At 40.3% G+C, this 24,962-nt stretch overlaps 3 protein-coding genes across 7 annotated transcripts in view; 2 read left to right on the plus strand and 1 right to left on the minus strand.

Annotated features, from left to right (window-relative positions):
* Positions 1–8,692, minus strand: part of LOC147158399 (inactive serine protease 35-like) — a 63,502-nt gene extending 54,810 nt beyond the window's left edge. For all 3 annotated transcript variants that reach the window (XM_086060899.1, XM_086060897.1, XM_086060898.1), the window contains exon 1: positions 8,491–8,692. The gene's annotated coding sequence lies outside the window, so the exon portion shown is untranslated. The remainder of the gene's footprint in view (positions 1–8,490) is intronic.
* Positions 3,247–11,164, plus strand: LOC147158401 (very long chain fatty acid elongase 4-like). Its single transcript, XM_086060900.1, has 7 exons — positions 3,247–3,506; positions 6,343–6,434; positions 6,522–6,709; positions 7,850–7,930; positions 8,514–8,685; positions 8,806–8,933; positions 9,628–11,164. The coding sequence occupies exons 2-7, from the start codon at positions 6,368–6,370 to the stop codon at positions 9,895–9,897; spliced, it is 906 nt and encodes a 301-aa protein (XP_085917026.1). The 5' UTR covers positions 3,247–3,506; positions 6,343–6,367; the 3' UTR covers positions 9,898–11,164.
* Positions 11,165–13,893: 2,729 nt separating this feature from the next.
* On the plus strand, positions 13,894–23,616 carry LOC147158402 (microtubule cross-linking factor 3-like). Of its 3 annotated transcripts, XM_086061353.1 has the most exons (10): positions 13,894–14,532; positions 15,523–15,747; positions 15,807–15,965; positions 16,033–16,095; positions 16,509–16,778; positions 16,913–17,272; positions 17,872–18,516; positions 18,983–19,025; positions 20,340–20,371; positions 23,388–23,616. In XM_086061353.1, exons 1-10 carry the CDS (start codon positions 14,401–14,403, stop codon positions 23,466–23,468), a joined length of 2,010 nt encoding a protein of 669 aa, XP_085917479.1. In that variant the 5' UTR covers positions 13,894–14,400; the 3' UTR covers positions 23,469–23,616. The 3 variants fall into 3 exon arrangements, with proteins under 3 accessions (XP_085917479.1, XP_085917478.1, XP_085917477.1); XM_086061352.1 differs by lacking the exon at positions 20,340–20,371 and having other exon boundaries at positions 18,983–19,070; positions 23,388–23,536; XM_086061351.1 differs by lacking the exon at positions 20,340–20,371 and having other exon boundaries at positions 18,755–19,070; positions 23,388–23,457.
* Positions 23,617–24,962: the final 1,346 nt, after the last annotated feature.

The following is a 24,962-nucleotide window of genomic DNA, read 5'->3' on the forward strand; positions in this document are numbered from 1 at the left end:
GCTGGGCGTGAATGAGTTAAGTACTACTAATGGCAAATCTTTCCATAAGATGCTGTCTTTGAGCAGTTGTGTAACATTTTGTCCCGAATGGTATTTCCCAAATGGCCCCCGAGGTATGTGGAAAATGGCGCGTCCCAGGTGGTGAACATTGAATGTGCCCTTCAGAGATGGAGAGAGAATTTTCCCTCACAGATTTGGTGGTTTTTGCACCCGCTGCGTATGTCGTAGCAGACTAATAATTTGGCATGATGGATGCTTCAAGGGGTTGGATGGAGACGCCTTCGCTCAGTGGCAAGTTCCACATGTGTTTGTTTGCAATTTTGAACATGGAAATAGCTGAGAAAGATGACATGGGGAGGGTGTTGTTAGTTTAAATGATGCTTGAAAACAACTAAAAGGATGAAAACACTCACGTCTCAAAACACATTCACTCACTAGACACTACTACAGCTGTGACAAAATGTCTATGTACCATTTAAAAAAAAAATCAATGTCTTAATATTTGACCCAAAAAAGGTCAAATTAACTTATTGAAAAATTCATATTTTCACATGGAAATTTTCAAAGTGTAATTACTGGACTTACATTAATATTTCTGTGTTTGTCTTAAAGGGGCGTGGCCTATTCAGTGCTATCAGGAGCTAATGTCTGGTTGGCCGGTTAGTTTTTTAGTTACGGCTTACAATTACAGTCCAGTACTCCTTCAGAGTCCAGTTAGTCCAAATCAATAAATGCATTGGCAACTGCAGCTCTCCTTGCCCAAATGCGAGGGCATTATTAGTAACTTAAAGTCTTCATATTTTTTGGGGTTCACTTCGCTTAAGTAACAGCATTTTTTCCAATACATATATATAAATTAGGGGTGTCAAAATCAGTGCGTTAATTTTGAGTTAATTTAAAGTTCCTTTAACGTTACAATTATTATTATTTTTACGTGCAATGAATTACCGCCCTCTTACTTGGAAAGCCTGTACTGGGGGAATTCCAGTCACATCCACATCAAAATTTAACAGTAATGAATTTTATAATAATGCATATATTTGTGGTGACTAGGGTCACATTGTATTTTACAATTTTTAAAATGTGCAGAACGTTAGTTCATGTTAAAGATTCAATAGCTCTTAATATGAAAAGAAAAATGCACTGAGCTGTCACCAATGTCTTACAAATGCAATGATGCCATCTAGTGGCAGAAAAAGGACCAGAAAAAAATAGGAAGTATTGTAGTTACAATATACACTCAAGGACACACGAGTGATATGCTGACATCACCTTTGTCCGACAATCAATGCGTAATTTTGACCTAAAATGTTGGCCAAACTCCAAATTTTAAGTGCTAGAAGGCATATGATGTCGCAGGTTCGACTGTGCAGCCGCAATAATAAACATATTGTTTAAATGAATACCTCTCTGACAGGTGCCATATGTGTCAACACACACAAGCACGCACACACACAAAACACCAATGGAGGACTCTCCGTTCTCCCAACTGGTTTGAAAAACAGCACTTTATGGATCCGCTTGGCACCCGCGGATCTCCCGGTCGTACCCATGGAAAAGCAAAGTAACAGCACAGATCCATTATTAGCTTTGGCACAATGGAGGCATTTTAACAAGTACTTGCATAATATTATAAAAACCACCAAAGAGGGGGGGGGGGGGGGGAAGTGTACTAGAGGAGTAAACTGTGTATTGCTTTGGTGCAAATAGAGCCTAGAAAGGTAGCGGAGTCTTTTTAAACAAAGACGACATTGTAATATGAATTCAAATGACACGTTTGTAGTCATATTTTCATCACTCTGCATCTGTTATTGGTCAGTTTTACCACTACACTTTCTAATGCATAACTCTGTTCTTTAGAGTTTATGTCCTAAATATATATTTTGTTATACAGTAGTGACTTGTTTATTGTAGTACTTAAGCAGCTCCAACTAGTAGAGACAAATAGTCTGTGTGTGTGTTTACATTCTTGGCCAATGAAGATGATACTGATTTTGAAAAGCACAAGTGAAACCGAGATGTTTTTTTTCCAACATGCCAAGAGCACCGACTATTTACGACAACTGTATTCAGCATAATGATGAGTTGTGTTTTTAATGATTTAAAAAAATAGTTATTTTTTCTGATGTGGTCTCTGCCGCAAACAGAGGTTGGATAGTGTTGAAAAATGATGCAGATTAAACAATTTAGATTTGATTTTTATCTCATTACAGTCAAATAAAAAAATCTATTCAGTTGTTTAACGCCCAGAACAGGAATGGGCGACTGGAATGATGTAAGGGTGGGGGTCACACGTTCTCATCCGTGCTACTGTTCAACAACAAAGCAACATTAAGAGCAATTACTCATTTTGTGCATTTTTCTCTAAAAAATAAGCCCATTAAAATTGTTTATATATTGTTTAGGGACTATGTTTGTTATGCATGTCATTGCAAATCCACTTTTTTATTTATTTATTAGGCTTACTAAGGTTGTAAGCGCAACTGAGCCATGTCTGCCATCTAGAGGTGAAAGGTAAGATTACAACTTAAACATTTACAATGGAACCCCGAACCCCGCTATTTGCGATTCGCAAAAATCACCACAAGAAAAACGAAAACAAAATTGATATACACAAATATGTATTGTACTACAAGTTGAGTGTAAAAGTGTTATGTTTTAGTAAAAAAAAAAAAGTGCACCAGCACTGTGCAAAACTAATTTGTAAGCAGGAACAGCTAAAATTGCTTAAATATATGAAAACAACTTCAATGTTAAAAAAAAGAGTAAGTAAAAATAATTAAAATGTCAAGCAAATAGCCTACTTTGAGAAATGTAACTGAACAGAGCCATATGAAACAATAATTTTAACAAATTGAAAACATTTTTTTAAAGTTGAATAATTAAAATAATAATAATAATAATAAAAGGACGACACAAAACAATCTACTATACCCAAAACAAATAGAAGCGCCACTTGTGAGCACTTTTAAGCATGGCTTGACAACTCGATGTCGCCATCTAGTGTGCAAAACGCGCACTGGCAAACCGTCCCAGCCACTTCCACGTTGCAGGTGAGAGACGATATATTAAATCGGCAAACACAAATTAAAAATAAAAGTAATTCAATTTCAATTTCCTTCATGTAAAATGATATTGCTTGAACTGTATGAAGAATGAGAAAAAGAAAGACTATGGACTGGAGAAGGGGGTCGTGTAAAAACGGTCAGACCGGCGTCACGCGAGAGATCAGCGGCGCATGCGCAATGACTGCCGGCTCCTTTAGAGTAGGGCTGCGAGAAGATGAGGAGGCTAAGCGGCCGGCTCGCACCTAAACCGTAAATTGGCCTGCCTTCCTTAGAAACGTTTTGAATCTGCTTGCCTTGAGTAGTTTCTTACCTATATATAAAATAAATGAACACATTTAATGTGGAGGGGTAACGGGAGCCTTGTCGAGACGGACGAGGTGTGACGCTGGGAGATCAATTGCACCGGATGTCATTATACGCCTCTTAAATAGCAAGGAGGTAAGTATTGTAGCTTCATAATGTTTCCGAATTTGCTTATCTGATGTGTTTTGTTGCCAAACGCGTTTATTCATGAGAGTCGCTTTCAGTGTTTTTATTCGGGTTAATTATAAGAGTCGCTTTCAGTGTTTTTATTCGGGTTTAGCCTATTATAAGAAGAATAACGGTTCCGATATAGCCCGCAGTATGAATTCAATTCCATCCGATTACAACTCAAATGTATTCAATTGCTATGAGTCGCCGAGATGGTTTTGGTGTCACATTGCAACCACTAGTAGTTTGGAAGGTGAAAATTGCCGAAATATTCTGTACTGTACACGCAAATGGGCTTCTTTTGTGCATGCAGGGTGAAACATGCAGCGGGCATTTGTACTTAGGCCCTGCAAACCTCTAAGCTCGTTGATCAATTGAATTTAAGCCTCTTGAGCGCCCCGACACAAGAACCTGCTGACGCATGCGCCGCCGTCTTTTTGTGACAGCCCAAACCCTTTTTAGTGCAAGTTTTTTTTTTTTTTGCCCAGGCAACAAGCATACCTGCAATAAATAAATCAATCAATAAATAAATAAATAAATAAAACAAAGGCTGTGTTGAACGAGCGTGTCCACATAAATATGTAACTTCAGAAGAGCACTTAAAATTGAATTATTGAAAGGGGATCTGGTCTGGTGCACGGGATTAATTATAGATTAATAAACACACACCTGCTCTCATCACACAGGCGATTATGCAACACTGCTTCGTGAATGAGGTGCACATCAGACATACTTTGTCACCCAAACCTCATAAATTACCATCATTGGATAGAATTGTTTGCACATTGATGTAAAGCACCACTATATGTGAATAAAAGTGACGATGAATTGTGTTTTGAGATGAACTCATTCACTGCCATTGACAGCTGTAGACGTCCAAAATTCATTTGAACTATTTCAATGAGTTAAAAAAAATTCCACTTTTGTTAACAAGAGTAAGAAAAAATATATTGTACATTTAGACCAGATATAACATTTGTGATTAATCATGAGTTAACTATTGAAGTCATGTGATTAATTACAATAAAACAATGTAATCGCCTGACACCCTCATTTTAATAACCTTTTTTTTTTTTGAAAAATGATTATTTAAAAAAATAAAATAAAATTATAAATTAGGTCTTCAGGCGATTAAATTTTTTAATTTTAATTAATCACATTACTTCAATAGTTAACTCACGATTAATCACAAATTTTATATCTGTTCTAAATGTACAATAACAACTTTTTTCTAGGTTTTCATACTCTTGTTAAAAGTGGAAAAAAAAAGTTAAACTAACAGAAATAGTTCAAATTAATTTTTGACGTCTAAAGCCGTCAATGGCAGTGAATGAGTTAAAATGTGTTCATTCGCACAGACAGACCACACAAATAAACCAAGACTAAAACTCCCTCTTTGCCATTTGTGCTCAGGCCAGTGCAATAGCAGTATAGCTTTGCTGCCATCTTGGTGCCTAAGACCTGTTGGAGTAAATTGAGGAACTTTTATTTAGATAAACCTAACCCTTTGCTGCCATCTTGTGACAACCCTAGGCACTTACAGTACAGTCTAAACCTTTTTTGTTTAGTGGGGCGGGGGAGGGGGGGGGGAACGTAAATTACGGAGAGTTGGCAGGAATTTGGATGGAGACAAAAGCTAAAGAAAATGACTGCGGCGTTGGTCGGTCTCAAATGAAGCTCCTCCACTCCAACTTAGTTCCTTGGCACCAAGATGGTCCATTTCATTGGACCATGACACATTTTCCCCACGAGTTTGGGAGATTTCGTTACCATATGATAACGCCAAGGTCGAGCATGGGTCACCATTTTTGCACCAGGTGAGGATTCATAGAAATAGTAGTAACATGATCAGTCCTAATAAGGTAATTTGAGCATAAATGTTATATTGTTGTTATCGCATTAATCAGTCTCCAGGAGGTAGCTCTCAGCTTCAAAAAAAAGGTTAGTGACCTTTGACCTAGAATCAAGCATGGTGATGGCAGCATATGCTCTGCTGCTGTTTTTCTTCAGACTGGACTGAGGCCTTAGGCAAAGTGGAAGGAATTATGATTTGTACAGGTTATTAATTAATTCCCTTACAGCCACTTTCACTGAAGCAACCCCCTTCGCTCCCGACCTGTTTTACTGGATTTTGACTGATTTTGCAAGGTCCACAGAATATTGTGTTCTATTGACATAAAAACAACAAAAAGAAAGATTAGAGTCTCTTCTTTCATCAGGAAAAAAAAAGTATAGTTGTATCTGTTTCAGTTTTGCAGCAATTAGCATTAGAATAGTTTCATCATTAATCACAAACTTGTTGAAAACACTGGCAAAACCAGCTTTTTGCAACACGGCCCTTGGCTGATCTCTTATACCCTGTTGCCACCTGCTGACTGTTTTTTGTGTGTAATAACTACCATTGCTTTAAGCAACCTCTTCATGTCAGAAGCTGTTTCAAAGCGTTCTGTATGCTTAAGCATTAAAAACGTATAAATACGTTTTTGGTTTTGAATGAGATAAAGGTTTAAACAAGTTTGGAACAACTTTTATGGTTTAAATTTGTTTTTGTTTTTACCTCAAAACCCACCTAGTGTTTGAAAAGGGGTGTGCAGACTTTTGATATCCACTGAAATTTACATTTTAAAAAAATGTCATGGTACACCTGCAAAGAAAAATACCGGAATAATGATAATCCCATCTCAGTTTAGTCATAAATTGAGTTCCTCTGTGTGAAATCTAAACCAGTCGAATACAAATTTGTATGGACACATTTTGTAGCTTCACCTCACTGTCTCTCTCTCTCTCTCGTTCGCTCTCTCAGTACAATCGAGTGCAAAGGCAACGCCATGGAGGCTGTAACGCATTTGGTGAACGACACAGTAGAGTTTTACAAATGGAGCCTTACTATAGCAGGTGAGTCAGCAAATTTTCCGTCCATACAACAGCCACAAGTTAACGCAAAGAGCTGTAGGTAAGATCATGTTGACTTCCTTTTTCCAGACAAGCGTGTGGAAAGCTGGCCGCTGATGTCGTCGCCCTGCCCCACGCTGGCCATCAGCTGCCTGTACCTGCTCTTCCTGTGGGCGGGGCCTAGATACATGCAGGACCGCCAGCCGTACACGCTCAGGAAGACCCTGATCGTCTACAACTTTAGCATGGTGGTCCTCAACTTCTACATCGCCAAAGAGGTCAGGCGACACATATTTTCAGTTGCTCGTTAGAATACATTTAGTGAATATTGCAGGTTTTTGGTTTTGGTTTGTTCAATGAAAATATAGTCATTTATTTCTAACAGCCTTTTATTGCACTGTAATATTCTCTTTACTCCACTGCTTGGCCCAGTTATTTATTTATTTGTCGTCCAATCAGATTTCACCCTCCGTGTTGCCATGTAAATCTAATCTTCCTGAGGCATTCACAATCAGCGGTGCGAGCTGATACATCATAAATCATATTAGCGATGAATTTCTATTCAGATTGCAAATTCGCCCTCAAACGGCCATTAAGATCGATGCAACCATATTTCTTAGTTTAACATTTTTTACCCCACTTTTATGTTAACAAGAGTATGAAACTTAAAAATAATAATTTTATTTTACATTTTATTGTACTTTTAAACAGATATCAAATTTGCGATTAATCGTGAGTTAACTATTGAAGTTATGCGATTAATTACGCTAAAAAATTGTAATCGCCTTACACTCCTAGTTTTTATATAATTATTGATTGACAACTATTGATTGAATGGCACATCACTAATCTAGACCAATATAACTACAAAATAATATTTGAGTATGGCGTTAAATCATAATTGTTGTCATGCTAGCACGTAACACAGCATTTTAGATAATATTGTTTGAGTAAAAATATATATATTGTTTTATTTTATTAAAAAACAAAAAAATTAATACAAAAAAAGAGGCAGCCAGCATCTTGAGGAGATGATTAAGGCAAAAAAAATAAAATAAAATAAAGTTTGGCAAAAAATAACATGTCCATAGGTAGTGATGTGTGTTATGATCATGACAAGATATAATGCAAACGTTAGCTCCTGGAAATTGACAATTAAAATTAAGTCTGCTGATTTAATAACCGTGCTTGTTCCTACTGTTCCGCTCATTCTCAAATATTGGAAATAGTCAACAACAGATAAATGTGGAACGGTCTCTTTTTTTGTGTGTGTGGCTATATTAAGAACAAAGGACAGATCTTACCATGTTGAGCTGCGCTGCTTTTTTAAATAGAATAGTAAACGCAATAGTAGAGTACTATAAATAAAGTCACTGATGTGAGTACTAAATGAAGACTTGAATTGTCTTTTCAATCAGCTCCTGCTTGCCTCCAGAGCGGCCGGGTACAGCTACCTCTGTCAACCTGTCAACTACTCCGACGACGTCAATGAAGTCAGGGTGAGCGTACTATTTCTCCATAACACACACACTTACAAATACTTCCACCATTCATAAGTTATAAAGACATTTTGATCCTTTTGTTTTTCGCTCATTCACAATTATTAAACAAAATTTAATAGCTGCATGGCTTATTTGTGTATCATGTTCTATTAGTGACATTTAGAAATCTATTTGATTCTATCTCTTTCTTTTTCGGAAAACAATGGGCCGGGCTGTCTGGCCCTTATCAGACCACCCATCAGGCCATGCTTTTTCAGGGTGGCATTAGTCAGGGATAAGAGATGCCACAGCAACGTGGCTTACAGAGAGCAATCGTGTGTTACTATGTCATTGTCCCCGTGATTATCATCACACAGCGGTAATAGCAGGAAATAGTGACACCAAATGTACATGCAATAATGTATCTTGTACAGAGACTATATTGAAAACTGCTCACAAATATTTTTACATTTTCCCCCCTCAATATATGAGATTTTTATTCCCCAAGGTCCTCTTCCCATGTATTAATGTATTATGTTTAAATGGAGCAGTGGTACTCACAGTCATTATTCACTCACCTTCTTCCTTTCGCCGTCTTTAGATAGCATCTGCTCTTTGGTGGTACTACATCTCCAAAGGGGTGGAGTTCCTAGACACCGTCTTTTTCATCTTGAGGAAAAAGTTCAACCAGGTCAGCTTCCTCCACGTCTACCATCACTGCACCATGTTCATCCTGTGGTGGATCGGCATTAAGTGGGTTCCTGGTGGACAAGGTGAGACGGGAGGGAAAACATTTTCGTGTGAATCAGTCTTGTCATAAGTAGATTTAGAATTTTCCTTTGGGCCACTACTTTGAAGGTTTTGGAAATTGTTTTTTTCCCCCCTCTTCACAGCTTTCTTTGGTGCAACTATCAACTCGGGCATTCATGTCATCATGTACGGTTATTATGGTCTGGCTGCATTGGGACCACAGATGCAGAAGTACCTCTGGTGGAAGAAATACCTCACCATTATGCAGATGGTGAGCATTACATAATAGCCAGCTAACTAGCTGCTACTTGTCATGTTTAAAAACATTAGGCATCAGGGTGACAAAAAGCATGTGACAATTGTTGACTTGAAAATGTGGATGTGGATGAAGACATTTTTTTAGAGGGTGGGTCAATATTCTGAGAAAAATAACTTTTTCACAATTTTGTCACTACGACGGCGTATTCTAGCCACATAGAAATATATATATTTGAGAATATTTTTTAATATATTTGTTTAGAGGGTGGGGCAATATTCGGAGAATTTTTCTTTGCAAATTTGCGAGAAAAAAACTTGTAAATTTGTGACTGCATAAAGTGGCAAATTTGCGACAAATTTGCGTGTTTATAAAGTGACAGATTGCGAGTTTTCCCCCCGCAAATTTGCCACTACGACGGCGTATCATGACCACATAAATATATATTTGAAAAAATATTTTTTAATACATTTGTTTATAGCGGTCGTAGTCTCACCTCTGATTATTATTATTATTATTCAATTTTATTTTTTATTCAAATTTTTTTTCTACTTGTAGCCCTACGAGATCTTGCAATGCAATTAGCATTATAAATAAAATGTATGATGATGATGATGTTTATTATTATTATGTTCTCCAACAAGTCTATTTTGGGATCTATCGATCTACATCTGTCGAAATGTAAGTTACGACCATATTTGTCCATCAGATCCAGTTCCACGTGACCATCGGCCACGCCGGCCATTCCCTCTACACCGGCTGCCCCTTCCCCAACTGGATGCAGTGGGCCCTGATTGGCTACGCGGTCACCTTCATCATCCTCTTCGCCAACTTCTACTACCACGCGTACCGACGCAAGCCGTCCCCGAAGCCAGTCACCAACGGCGTCTCAAAGGCCACCAACGGCCACAGCAAAGCGGACGAGGGGGTGCCGGACAACGGCAAAAGGCAAAAGAAGGGACGGGCCAAACGGGAGTAAAGGACGGCTTGCCGGGCGATGAGCGGGAGGACATATTTAAAGGGCCAGAGACGGAGGATTGCGAGGGGATGATAGGGTGATTGTGTTGTGGCTGCTTCTCTGGCTACCCGTCACATATTTCTTTTTTTAAAGCGAGCAAGGCAACAACAACAAAGAAATGCTGAGCATGTAGGCTTCCATGTTTTTCTGTCCAGAAAATTTCGGATTGTGTCACACGGAATGTTTTTGAAAACACGCGCCAACTTACCACCCAAAAAGTTCACATTCAACGGTTTCTTATTCGAGAGCTTGAATAGTCGAATTCTGCTTGTAGTTAGGATTGTTTGTCAACAACCTTTTTGAAACAGAGTTACTTGGGTACTGATAAATGCCAAGGGCTACCAGTTGGATACACACTTCTGAAATAATAAATGTACTCTTATTTTCTTTAATTATGATGCTATTATTAATAATGACAAGTAAACAAATATCAACATGCAACTATTTATTTCTTCACTTTAGTGTTGACATTTTCAAAAGATCCCTTCTACAACATTCCTAGGAAATCCCAATGTCCCACCACTCCTGAGCTATTTTTAGAACCGGCCTGCAAGGCTACTCATGTGGTCCTTGGTGTGACCTTGTTGGGGACCACTGACAAAGTATCATTAAAAGGGATACCACCCATTTTCTAAGGGTGGGAGGTAAGGCATTATTGTTTACAAATTGTCGCTGTATAATGAAAAGCATGCATTTCAAAATTGTTGGGCTGGATTTATTTCCTTTGTGCTTAAATTCATCTGTTATGTTCAAATGTATTTATTTTTTGCTGTTATTTTTTTCATTCTATTTAAAAAAAATGTAAAACTTGCTTTTCATTGGACAGCAACAAAAATAAAAAATATATGATTACTTTGCAACATGTACAGATCCAACTTGTCACTGTGCTGAATTCATAGCATTGAATCTTCAGTGTTTGTTTTTATAACTCAAAACACTGATCTGGGAAGCGGGGGACAGTAGTTAATTTTTATTTCTAGCGATTATGCATTTTTTGGCAACACTATTTTCGTGGGTCCTCACTTTTTTCTTTTTTTTTTGCTGTGCTTTGTAGCCGAGAATAAAGAGATTGAGGTTGCGCTCCGTGTTGTCTTCTCACTGCCACCATGTAGGGTCGAAGGGAACCGCTTTTGTCTGAACGGAAGCAAATTGTAACTTTGTTTCAGACCGTTTGTCGCTGCACACAACCACAAAAAAATAATAATAAAGGACAGTGACGGCACCCTTATAGATTGTGTCCGCTCCTTATTATGTCCAGGAAGAATTGTGTGTGGAAGAGGCAGCAGCAGAGCTCCAGGCTGCCTTTGACCTGTCCAGACAGATCTGCCCTAATCTTTGGGGGCAAATTGGCTTTAGCTCCAAAAGAGCTTACTTGCACGTCACTTCATGGGATGCCCGGGAAAGCAGGTCACTGGAGAAGAAGCCTTGGCTAATCTGCCATCAGGTCTCCTCTGAAACCAAGATATTCGGTGCAGGAAATAGTGTTTCTCATGGGAGGGGGAAAAAATTGCTTAGTTGCACTACAGAGCCCATATAAGTTTGGGATGGGCTCTCAGATGAAATTTCCAGATGAGCTGAAAATGTCTAATAAGTTAACAGATCAACTAAATTTGACCTCTGAACATGTGCAACTGTTAAATGTTTTAATACTTTTTGCATGCTGAAAGATGTCCAAAATTTAAGACCATAGTTTAAATGGAATGCCATTTCCCTTTGGATAGTCAAATGGGCGTGGCCGCATTAGAGCGCGTCATTGCTTGCCATGAGTGAGCGCACGCCACGTGGAAAAAAGCAGAAAAACTAGGGCAACAAAAATTTGGGGTGTGTTTTAAAGTTGAATTGTACTTTTTATTTCATTAAATTAAATTACAATACATTTGTGAACATGTTTTTATTTTAACAATCAATACAAGCATTTCAAATGAGTTTTTTTGTAAAACAACAGGAATATTGTGTTTTTACAGTTAGTGATTTTATGTTATAATACATTTGACATGCAAAATCAGAGTTAATTTTGGTAAATTAAATGATTAATATTTTTTTAAACGGTTAAATAAAAAGTACAATTCTGTTATATTACAGTGCAGATAGACTATATTAGAAGAAGTGGTATTTGATTGACAGTTGACAGTTAAGCAGGGTGCGGTTTTAGCACATTTAGTGGACACGTCCATAGAGATCGAGTGCAGAAAACGGGTTCATTTTTCACTATTTACTCGATTTTATATATTTGGTGATGGTTTTATATATTACAATTTGGCAGGGTGGTTAGTGCAACAGCAAACCTTAAATTTAGTAAATTCTTGGTTTATTCATTCATCATAAATTCCAATTACAGGTAATTCCTATTGAGAGTTTCCAACTAAAATAATCCACGTAGTTTAGCAACTCTTTATGTGTAACTGTATGCATACTGAAAGGATATTTGAATCATTAGTTGTACAGTTAAAGGTTTTAAGATAGACCCCATTTTAATATGGGAAATTTTCTTCTAATCAGAACAAACGAAAGATCCTGGAAATTGTGTTTTTGCTGAAAGATCATACTCCTCTATCCCATCCATTCGCTCATGAGTTTTGGAAAGGGTGCAATAGGTGCATGGATTCCCCCAAGTCTCATTTGCTGACGGATGCCGAGGCTGAATGGTGGAGCGGACAAAATGAGTGGGTTGCATTTGTCCTCCTCCAGGGACACAGTAAGGCCGAGGATTTAAAAGGGATTGCAGCAGGGCCGAGGCTTTTCAATCAGAGGCGTTTAGCTGCCTGGTCACAATAACCCCGTGTGTGACAACTTTTTGCAGTAAGGTGCTCACACTGGCTCTCATTGTCACTGACTGGAAGTTAAACTTTATAGCAACAAATCAACATGTATAATTATCGCATGAGAAATGTATAGAGTTGCGTTGGTAGAGGTTAAAGGGTCGCCTGGAGGGGGTTAAGCCCTGCAAACCTGACCCGCCACTCGCTCATCTCATTAGCAAAGGAGCTCATTCTCTCCTAGCACAGTGGAAACAGTCAGCGTTTTATTTACTCACCCTCTCCTCCTCCTCTTCCATAAAGTGCAGCTGGAGCCTGGTTTGTATGTCGACTGCGCTCTCTGCTGGACGAAAACTAAGTAGCCGCCGTATTCCTGTGTTGGGGGAAAGACGTTTGGAGACGACACATGAGTGTAATGTGTCAAAAGTCGACTTCTAGTCAGGTAAAGCTTTGGGTTTTATGATGGTTCCAAATCAGGCAAAATAAGTACACCTGTGTTAGGATCAATACGTCACTACTGGGAAAACACAAGTACAAAACAGAGATAGAAACTTTACGTTCTTTTTTGTTTGTTTGATTATTGCACACAAAAGAATAAGATGCTAGATTTTCCTACAGCATTAGGTAAAAAATAATAATGGGTGGGATTTCATTAAGTAGTTTACAAATGTCCAACTTGTATCCGTTGCATTTCACCACTGAACAGGAATACAGAAACACTCCTAACTTGGTATCATACCTTTGGTTGAAAATTCCCAAACAGCTCCCAGTACGATTTGCGAAGCATTTGGAGCCGCAGCCACACTAAAAAATAAACACATGAAACGGCATCTTCGTAAGACAGATTTTTGGCAGAGTTGCAACATCTGGTATTTTTTTTAATATTTTAGAAACATAACTTGTATTTTAATAGAATATTTTAAATTTGTAATGCCATTAGTATTTTTTATTTTGTCTAAATTATTTCAATATTTGTTAAAAACATAAAAGTTGGCACGGGTATTTCTAATTTGTGCGAGTTTAATGTGACAATATATATTTGATGTACTTTACCTAAACTGTTTTTGCATCTATTTACAAATTGATAACGTCATAATGAAATACTAAATTTCAAGTAGTTCCAGAGCTTGGAGGTGCCACATGGTGGCGCTGCTGCAAGACCCTCCATCAACATCAACATCTGAATAAAAAGGACCCTGTTGCTTCCAGCCAGGAAGTAGTGCCAAGTACCGGGCCGAGCTCCCGGACACCCACCCGGCAACACACCACCTCTTTTGCGGGTGCAGTTGTACCCATCGTTGGGGTGGGGGTGCAAATGAGAAGAAAGCACGCCGGCTGAGGGACGCCGACGGCAGGGAGAGGGAGCCCGAGAGCTTCGATGTGGTTCGTTCGCTCATCCGGATGGTGCTGAGGCTGCTCGTGAGAAAACAGAACAGGGCGGATGCTCCTGCTATCCACTCGGTCTATTTGCTCATCAATCCGTCTTTTTCCGATGTGAATCCTCAAACTGGACCTTTCGCATGCCTCGGTGAACCAACCGGGAGAACCGCGCAGAGAGCTGTGACTAAAGCTTGCGCGGCTGCCCGTTGAACGCCGACGCCGGGCCTCATTCGGTTCGGCTTGACGGTGGATCGACTGGAGGATGCTGGCCGGATGACTTGAAGCACGCAGAAGAAATATACGTTGCAGCAAGAAAAAGCTAAACAAAATGGAGGAGGTTGGTTTTGGTGTTTTACGGCCGGCTGCGCAGGCCACCGAGGACGAATCCATGACACAGCAGGACGAGGCCCTGTTGGAGGAGGAGATGGAGAGGCTTTTGGAGGAAAACGACTACCTGAAGGTTGGAAATACATACTATTTCATCTACTGCTTCTTTACAATGCGATCAAATAATAGGCAAACTATCAAATGGGATCCTATATGCAAAAGCCATTAATAAATTAATATAGTAGATAGAACTTGATGTATTGATGGTAATTCTGTGAATGATAAATGCATTTTTTTGTTTTAACATTTTGCTCCTTCCATTCATGTCAACTGATTAAAACTATTCAAACTTCCAAATATTCACAAAACTCAGGACATGCAGGGAACTATTTTTGCAGCAACAATTCCCACATTCCACACTTAATTTTTCCAGTGACATTTACAAATTGAGATGTTTTACATATTTACATCCATCTTCAACAATTCATGACAGATTCAAACCATTCCGACTTCAAGTCTCGCATTCTGAAATTGATTATTTTGATACAATTAATTCCACTGAATTAACGTTCAATGTCAGTTCTTCAGCATTCACACCCAATTTTTACAGAAATATTTTGATATGACTTGGTACTAATAGGTTTACTATTGCAATTACATCCATCACATTGCTGGCTGTTTCTAATATTTTGACAAACCAACAGATTAGGGATAGCTATCAGTGCAATTCTATGCATCTTTTGATCACTGCAAACTAAACTATGACCGCAATGATGAAAATGTTGAAAACAGATACACACAGTGACACACCCTGACTGAGATTCGAACCTAGAACATTAAAAACTGTGAGGCTGATGTGTTGACTAATAATGTTCTTGAATGCAAAAAATTGGGCATGGTAACAGTGAACAACTGACCTTCCTTCACTATTTTGCCTACCCTTGAATCTAAGCAGACAGATGACTAATTGGGTATTGATCAGACTCACATCGATTCCCTACGATCAATGAAATAGTATTTTATAGAACAAGTGAGGCTTCTCATTAGCATAGGCATCCTTATTAGTTTTTTTATTTAATTATGTAGAATTAAATCAGTCTCATAGTTTCCATTTACCATCCAGTGCGAGATCGAGGAGATGAGGGCCGAGATGGACGAAATGCGCGACACGTTCTATGAGGAAGACACGTGTCAGCTGCAGGACATTAAGCGCGACCTGGAGCGGGCCAACAAAAACTGCCGGATCCTGCAGTACCGCCTGCGCAAGGCCGAGAGGAAGCGGCTGCGCTACGCCCACACGGGGGAGATTGACGAGGAGCTGCTTAGGGTTCTTGAACAGGACCTCAAGGTATGGCAATTGTGCTTCGTTCACGGGTTTCAAAAATCAACATGTCGGCGCTGGGGCAGGTGGCCAAGGATGTGTCGGTGAGGCTGCACCACGAGCTGGAGAAGGTGGAGGAGACCCGAGCCAAGACGGAAGATGAGAATGAGAAGCTGAGACAGAGCCTTATTGAGGTGGAGGTGACCAAACAAGCCCTGCAAAACGAATTAGACAAAACCAAAGAGGTGGGTATATCAAAGTCCTGAGGGTTGACCCAACTTTCTCACTGATAATGTTTTCATCATTTCGCAGAAGAAACGAGGAGGTAAAGACATTCAGAAGACTGACAAGAAAGCAGCGCAAACTCCCACTGAGGTGAGTGCTTCAGTCAGTCCTGTCCAAGGGCGGCCATCCATTTTCTTGAGCGCTTGTCCTCAGTTCGGGTTGCAAGTGAACCTAAGCCTATCCCAACAAGAGTTTTGGCCAGCTTGTTCCTCATTTTCATATTCAGATTATCCATCAATGAAATTGATCAGAATTGCCCACTCCTTATCCTGTTGGAACCACCAACTTCCGTTTAGCTTTTCAGATGAACTGCTCAGAACATTTTTTCATCCTTATAGGGATAAATGAGTTGCACAGTTGAACTGAGGCCAGTCTTTTTAAGAGGTTTTGGCTCAGAAAGACACAAAATCTTCTTTTTGCTCTAATCTTAATTCCCTTCTCTTAAAATCTGATGACATGCACTTCATCTTGAACTCCTGAACACACGTTCTCTCACTGTCCAGGAGGACAACGAGGACCTTAAGTGCCAGTTGGCCTTGATCAAGGAAGAGGCCATACTCATGAGGAGGAAGACGGCCACCATAGACAAAGAGAAGGACCGTCTGGAACAAGAGCTGCAGAAGTACCGCTCCTTCTATGGTGAATTAGATAGCACCCATCCCAAAGGCGAGGCCGGGGGCCCGCCCTCCACCCGTGAGTCTGAGCTCAAGCTACGCCTCCGCCTAGTGGAGGAGGAGGCCAACATCCTTGGGAGGAAAATTGTAGAGTTGGAGGTGAGCATGAACAACAGCGTCAGTTACTCGTAGGTTTTAGCTATTTGCGACAGGCAATAGCCATAGCCATGGACAAGTTAGCATGATACCGCTGTAGTTCCTTGTTGTCAAACAGACTCCGTCGTCTTTTCCAGGTGGAGAACCGAGGCCTTAGAGCCGAGCTGGATGACCTCCGCGGTGAAGGCGAAGGGGAAGGCTCCGGCGTCGGCTCACTGGGCGGTCCGGGCTCGGGGCGAGGGCTCGGGGACGACCTGACAGAGCTCAGACAGCAGCTGCAGCTGGTGGAGGACGAGGCCGAGCTTCTGAGGAGAAACCTTGCCGACGCAGAGGAACAGAACCAGAGGGTGACCAAGGAGCTGAACAAGATGCGATTCAAAGCCGGCACCCACGAGGGCGGGGCTCGGCACGGAGGCGGGATGGACGCAGTGAAGGCCGAGGCCCTGCAGGAGGAACTGAAGGCAGCCAGGCTTCAGATCAATGACCTCAGTGGCAAGGTGTGACAAGTTTGTTCATTTGACTTCCTTCCCAATGCATCCAGATACTGGACTTTAGAGACTTTGCATAACTAGCTAACCAACTCCCAATGGAACTTTGACGTCTTTAGCCGTCAATGGCAGTGAATGAGTTAATCTTGGCTACGGTAATGGCAGGTTCAGTCAACCTAGAACATTTAAAAACCAATAGACAAGGAAGGAAGACTAGAGATTTAGATCATTTTTGCTCGCGATGGACAGAAATGTGCACAGATTACAATCTACTCCGCAGAGTCCTCGCTTTTTAATAGGATTTCCCCTAGTTGACACAGATGTTGCTGCTCTAAAGAGGAGGGGGCACACACAGGAGCAACCTTCAAGGATATGAGTCATTATGCAGATAATACAGACGTGTCTTTCTCCGGCACTGAAGGTTTCAACAGTCAAAGTTCAACAGTTCATCCTCAAAGTGTTTCAGCCTCTATCTTGTGATCAGGCACAGTTCCTGCCCTGCAGCTGCAAGAGCATACGTCGTGTTTTGCAATACTATAAGAGTAAATATGGGACAACTTATGTACATTTATTCTAACAACAGTAATCTTCCATTCTGCTCTATCCAGGTGATGCAGCTGCAATACGAGAACCGCGTTCTGTTGTCCAACATGCAGCGCTACGACCTGGCCTCCCACCTGTCCCTGCGGCCCAGCCCGAGGGACAGCGACGCCGAGAGCGATAGCGGCGGCGGGACGAGCGGTCGTCGTGAAAGTGACGAGGATTCCACGTCGTCCCGCCTGCTCCCCCCTCACCGCAAGCGCGAGGGCCCCGTCGGCGGCGAGAGCGATCCGGACGAAGTCAGAAACACCAATGGCGCCAGTCGTTGCGTGACGCCCACCAGGGGGCTCCTCACTCCGTCCGGGCCCGAGGGGGCTGCCTCCTCCCCGTTGGCTCGCTTCCTACCCGGCGGGTGGTGCAGCCTGCGCGACAGGCAGCAGATGATCGACATCCGCGTGGAAGCGGAAAGGCTCGTCCGGACCATCGACCGGTTGATCGCCGACACGGCGGCTATCATCTTGGAAGCGAGGGTCTACGTTAACAACGGCGAGCTGGAGCTAGGCGGGGAGGATGACGGGAGCCGGATCAGGGAGCACGAGCTGCTGTATCGCATCAATGCCCAAATGAAAGCCTTCAGGAAGGAACTACAGGCTTTCATCGACAGACTGGAAGTGCCCAGGCTGGAGGACAGGGAGACCGAGGAGCCGTTGTCGGTGAGAAACGAAAAACACCCACTTTGCAGTCCCTCCAGGATTTGATCACATAGCAGCTTCGGCAATTGGTCTAATCTCAAAAAATGAAATTGCTAAATTGTGCATAGTTTGCACGGATTGTAACAATCCCGACATCACAAACTCCTGGAGCGACTTTGAATCATTCCTTCTAATAGTTTGGCGTTGATTGTAATTCTTATTTTCTTCCTCACTTGCAACCTCATGCTCCACTTTGCAGATGTTCCAGCCTATCATTTTGCTCATCCTCATACTTGTGTTGTTCTCCTCCCTCTCGTACGCCACCATCTTTAAACTGGTCTTTCTTTTCACCCTATTCTTTGTTCTGTGATTGTATGCCTCCCCCTCGCCACCATTCCTTTCTTTATCTGCATTCATCCCGTCAGTTCTTCTGTTGATTTGATATTTTTTTGTTCCCTTCCCTCTCACCGCATTATTTGTTGCCAAGGTTACCCAAAAGCACAGGGGAAAACTCAGCACTTCCCTGCCACGTTTCCGTTATCCATAACAGCCAATGGAATAAGTCCCAGGAGAGGGTGAGTTGACTTATTCGTTAGTAGACTACATAACAATTGTAGAGGCGAGTGCTCATTGATTGACTTATTTTTGCTGTCATAATGTACAGTAGCTCCTTCTGTACGGCTTACCTGTATTCTGGGCTTGAGCCGTGATTGGTCGTCATTTTCAGTTGACAGCAAATGGCCGCCCTGTGAGATGGATAAAAATTCACATTCTACAAATGCAGTATTCATCATGGAACATATTGTCAAGGACATTTTTGACTCAGGGGAAAAAAACAATTAGATTATTTTTCAAATCTATTCACCCATATTGCTTTATTATTGTTGTCAATGTAGGTGTAGTAAACCTAAATGACCTTGTCGTCCTGATTTAACCTTGCTTGTAAATACATTTTGGCTTCAGAAGAGCTTAGGACCAGCCTTTAGCTCTTCGCTGTTCAAAAACATGTTACATACCCAACCCCCACCCCGGCTGTCATCGCCTAAAGCAGGGACAGTTTGTTTTTATCCCTGCTTTTAACTCCTTCAGGGCCCATGTTCTCATTTATTAGGGAAGCGCAACAGGTGGAGGCTTGCGAATGAGAGAATTCCGACGCCTCCAACGTTTTCCAACAGCGGGGGCCCGGCGATTAGAGGACAGGAATTAGCAAATGAGTGGTGGGGCGGATAAGATAGATGAACAGTAGCAACTGTCAGGTTCGAGTTACGGCAGGATGTGTCCTGACATTCCACACGTTTCTGTCGCCTTTAAACATCCTGGAAGTTATGAGTCATTCTTGGAATATTTGTTCACTTGACTCAATACATTTTTATTTTATTTTTATTTTTTTAAAGACAATATGTTCTATTCAGCCCCACTAGTCTAAAGAATATATTCTGGTTAATATTGTGTTTATGGAATAGGAGTTAAGCAGCAAAATCCAGCAGTTTTTATCTGTATCAGAAGGCGGCCATTTTGCCACTTGCTGTCGAGTGAAAATGACATCACAGTTGCTCGGGTCTCAGGTAACAACCAATCACAGCTCAGCTGCAGAAAACAGGTGAGCTGTGATTGGTCGTTGCCTGAGCAACTTTGATGTCATCTTCAGTCAACATGGCCGTCCCCTGAGAATGGATAAAAAAAACGTCTGGATTTAGCTGTTTAACTCATATTCCACAAATGTAAAAATCGGAATGTCATGTTTAGACTAGTGAGGTCACATGTAACATTTTATTGTCGAGAAACGTTCAAGGTTGACCTCCTTTTAAAGCCTACATTAATACCAGGGGTGGAAAGTAACAAAGTACAAATACTTTTACAGAAATATAATTTTCGTGTTCATTTGAAAACAGAATTGTACTTTCTACGGCTTACTTTGTAAAAATAGGTCCTTAAAAAAAAAGCATTATCTTTGGCTGCACAGATTGTTGCAAGTGAGTGGCAACGAAGCCCAAAATATTTGCCATTGGCATTCTAACGGTTAGCATTCAATAGTTGCAGTTTTAGAACCTTGACTGCTGAGAATATTTGAACACAAACTGTGGAGCAACACATGCAGGCTAATCATATAATATTCACAGGCATAAATTCTTTATCCTCCATGAAAATTGACAAATATATGGCATCATACAGAGTCACTTACAGCAGTAGTAGAGGACAAAGTGTTATTCTTGATATTCTATTATCCATTTTGTTCTATTCTCTGATTGTAAATGTACTGCCTCCGAGTGACCAAGGCGCACAACAGAAAGAACAACACATAAAATCAATTGCAGCATTAAATTCTGATACACAAACTGTTTAATTATTTCTAAACATTCTATGTTATTACCGGTACTCTATGTTTTTATAAAGTACAATATTAGAGTAGTATTTTTTTATTTAAATTTTTTGGGGCGACTGGAACAGATTAATGGTCTTTCTGTGTTTTTCAGTGGGAAAAGATCATTTGAGATACAAGTCATTTGAGTTACGAGTATGTTCACCGTGTATCTCAAAGCACAAGTCTTTTACATGGTTTCTACAGTATATTTCCGATTTTCACCTACTGCAGGTGGGTCTGGAATGTACCACCACAATGAACGGGGAGTTGACTGTACTGAATCAAATATAATTAGCCACCCACTTGGCGGCTATTGGAAAAAACGGTTAGGGTCACAAGACAAAATCTGCCCGGACGCCAGCGAGCGGAGTAGCAACAGAGACGCCGATTGGCCTGGAGACGTTGGCGGGCTTAAATAGCTATGTAAACACTTTCCCTCTCTTCCACCTCCCGCCCTCTCCCTTGAGTAATTTTAGCCAGGATGCTGGTGACGACAGTTGTCCTATTGGAGTCTTCAAATGCTGGAATACATTTGACATTATGATATTGGAGCCCCCAAAAGCTCCGCCTTCACAGATGAAGGAGGAGGTGGTTGTTTACTCTTTTGTTCAATGACTTGACCTCGATGTGGGGGTGTGACTTCGGGGCGAGGAAGGAGCTCTTTAAAATGAGCCCACCCGGCTTTACGTAACACGAGAGAGGAAAAACAAGGAGACCGGGGCTGCAGAGAGACACTTGACAGATTGGAGGAAAGCGGGAGTGACTCAGGACCGGGGACAAGACCCGATTGGGGGATTTACTGGAGTGCAGGGACAATAAATATATATATTTTTTCACCTGGAACAAGGTAGGGGCATTTAATCATTTCAATTGTTATCAAATTTATATTTGTTGTTGGGACAATATAAGCACCCAAAAAAGAGGTTGTTTCTATTTTTTTCCATTATTTAGTAATCAACAGTAGAAGATGGGTTGGTTTCACTAAAAACACCGGGTTCTGACCAAAAAGCCGAATTTTGACTTTGCCAAACTTTCCAACAAAACCAAGACTGAGAAAATGTTTTTTGTTTTGATGATGAATGTATCATGAACAGCAGTGACTAATCAAATGGCTTAACTTAAATGTCAGCGGCTTTTATACATGGCATTAGTCATTAACTTCATGACATGTCATCTTTTTCCCACGATCCACCGACACTTTCTACTACCTACTGTGACACATACTCTGTTGATAACACGCATATACATACGTCATTTGAGTGTACGCTGCCTAAATCAGTCCAACTTACCACGTGGTGGTTTTAAATTCATACAGTGGTTTACAAACCTGAATTTCACAGATAAGCCTGGCCAGACCCTATTCCACGCCTACCCTTTGAAAAATGTACTTGACAAATACATACATTGGTGGCTGTAAAGAGTAGGATTCCAGTTGGTGAATATATATATAAAAAAAAAAAAATCCTCTCAATTTGAAAACTCATCTAAAATTATGTTATGACGCCTTCAAAAAAAAGCAGCAGTCGTCACATGCAACATAGCAATGACATTAGCTTGGTGTCATGCTTCAGGCCACATGTGTGCGCTCATGGGAAATGGCTGCTGGGACGCATGCCTGGCGAGTCTTTCTTGCTATGTGGCGAGGTGTGCGCTCATGCAAGGGAGGGGGTGGAGGTCGGCAAAGTGGCTCGAGAAGCTAAAACTGTGTGCCCGGTATGTCTGTGCAGGTTGTCTAACACGGCTGTCAGTTTACGGCGGGGACGCAACAGGGTTTGAATGTACCTCTAGAAGGACAGAAAAGTGGGCAATGAATTAAGGGAGTGATCATTTTATTATTGGAAGGTTGTGTCTTGGTTAGGAATATTTACTGAAATAGTTAACTTGGAAGAAAGGAGATTTAGATTTTGGTGTAGATCCCCCCCAAAAAATTTCCATACTATTTTTCAACTTACAACTGTTCATTTTTTAAAATTCATTATCTTTTAGCTTAATAACTACTCTACAACTGACAACTCTGCACCGAGTTCTTAGATTTTGACTAATTTATCATTGCCGTACCGCAATAGCCAAAAATCTGCGATGGAGAGCGCATATAAAAACGTACATTTTACCACTTCTACACACTTTAAAGACATTTATTAAACAAAATGTTCAAAGTAGTCCTTAGCACATATATTCTCTTTGTTTTGTGGGGATACATTTTATTACTGGAGATTAGTTGGGGACCTTCTCTGCCCTTGTTCCTAACTGTCAATTACGCTACATCTCTTCCAGTAGAGTTCAGTGCTATGTTACAGCATAATTTGGTACTATACTGAAGGCACGAAACTCTAAATTCAGACTTGCCTGCACATTGTAAAAAGCCATTAGAGGAAGCCCCCATTCCCCCTCAATATAAATCAATATCTTGAAAATGCCATATAGCAGAGGCACCAACGGCGATTCTATAATCATACAATCAAGATTTGCCTGCTAGCTAGAAAGGGTGACTTTTTTTTCCCCTCACAAGCCCATGTGTTTGTGTTTCTAGAATTTCCCAAGACATCTATCTGTCACTGTGACGCACAGCGGCATCCCTTCTGTCACCCACGCACGGGGAAGTGAAACATAAATCGCCCTTTGAAAAAAGGAAAAAAAGAAGGGGCCTTCAAGGTGTCGAGTGACCCACGTCATGGCGGCCATTGACCTGGAGCGCGGGCTCGAACATGGCGGGCGAGGCTGGGGGAAAGACATGGTGGACAACTTTGACTCTGAGATGCAAGAGTGGGAGGAACAGCTGCAGGACATTCAAAGGAAAATCGAAGAGGTGACCGCTCAACTTGGATTTACGCTTTCTTTGGATCGGATGTGTACTGATTGACTAACGCTTGTTTGTCATCCAGATGTAAAATGAACTTTTAGCAGCCCAAAGTACAATAATGAACACAATGACGTGTGTGTTTGTGTAAGACATTATTCCAGAGGACCAGGACTAGTGTCAAATAGGCCTCATGCAGTCCTGGAAGGATCTTTCTGGGATCGTTTCTTGAGCTTGGGAAAGAGGTGGAAATAATAATAATAATACAATATTTAATAAATAAATCACACAGAGCCAGGTTGTGTGAGTGAGCAAGTTGCTCAGGGGAAGATTTGAAGTTGGATGTAATGATGGATGTATATTTGCAGAAATCAACATTTTAAAAAGATAACTAAAAATAGTTTAAAAATTTGACTAGCAATTAGAGTATTCATTGACAAAATGTTTTGATTGTAATTAAATGTTTGTAAAATATTAAATCATTCAATTATTTATAAACAAAACATTTTTAAATTGAGAAATATTGATCGAAAACTTTAAAAATAATTTCAAAAGTATATGTGATTTAAGAATAAAGTGAATAATCCCTTTAATACAATTATTTAACAGTAGTAAAGCTTCACATTATTTGTCAAGTATAATAAGTAGAAGTAATTATTTTACAAATATTTGCTAAACTTAAACCATTTAACAGTTATGACAAATAACACTTAATGTTTTATAATTTAAACTACACAAAAACAAGTAGGACAAATTACAAAATATTGAACTTGTAAAAAACATTGATTGATTTTGCCTCATTTAAAAAATTCTTCTAAAAATCATTTGATTTCAATCATCTCACGAAAAACATAAATAAATAAAATCAGAACCATGCATTAAGTAGAGTTGATAAATTCATATTTCTATTAGGGCGATATGGCCAAAAATTCAGAAAACATTTAATGGTTTCATTTATTCAAAAATAATTCCTGTGCAAAATGTTCAGACAACAATAATGTATACTGATTCTAAATCTGTTTTACTTTGAACATAAACTTAGCATTCATAGATTGTGCTTAAATGCCACAATTAAGGAGTTGGTAGCTATTGTAAACATGTCTTGTAAACCACCCATCTAGTATTCTGCCACTTGTGCAAAATTTTAACTCACAAAAATATTTTGATGTAACTGAACATAAAAACAATAACTTTTAATAATCCAAAAGACAAAATTAAATTTCACGTTGTAGCAAATTTTCAACGATTTGATTTTTAAATTGACGATTATCGAATTAATTCAATTTATTGCCGAGCCCTAATTGCTTT

Source organism: Leptonotus elevatus, chromosome 18 (genome assembly GCF_054856555.1).
Source record: "Leptonotus elevatus isolate MCC_2025b chromosome 18, RoL_Lele_1.0, whole genome shotgun sequence".
Lineage (NCBI taxonomy): Eukaryota > Metazoa > Chordata > Actinopteri > Syngnathiformes > Syngnathidae > Leptonotus > Leptonotus elevatus.

What these genes read in the sequence shown, in the direction of transcription:
- LOC147158401 (XM_086060900.1), top strand. Translation starts at nt 6,368, where the DNA reads ATGGAGGCTGTAACGCATTTGGTGAACGACACAGTAGAGTTTTACAAA. An exon ending in GTGGGTTCCTGGTGGACAAG is followed by an intron (nt 8,686 to 8,805) that starts GTGAGACGGGAG and finishes CCCTCTTCACAG; the next exon opens with CTTTCTTTGGTGCAACTATC. An exon ending in ACCTCACCATTATGCAGATG is followed by an intron (nt 8,934 to 9,627) that starts GTGAGCATTACA and finishes TTTGTCCATCAG; the next exon opens with ATCCAGTTCCACGTGACCAT.
- LOC147158402 (XM_086061353.1), top strand. Translation starts at nt 14,401, where the DNA reads ATGGAGGAGGTTGGTTTTGGTGTTTTACGGCCGGCTGCGCAGGCCACC. An exon ending in AATTAGACAAAACCAAAGAG is followed by an intron (nt 15,966 to 16,032) that starts GTGGGTATATCA and finishes ATCATTTCGCAG; the next exon opens with AAGAAACGAGGAGGTAAAGA. An exon ending in TACAGAAATATAATTTTCGT is followed by an intron (nt 20,372 to 23,387) that starts GTTCATTTGAAA and finishes TTGTGTTTCTAG; the next exon opens with AATTTCCCAAGACATCTATC.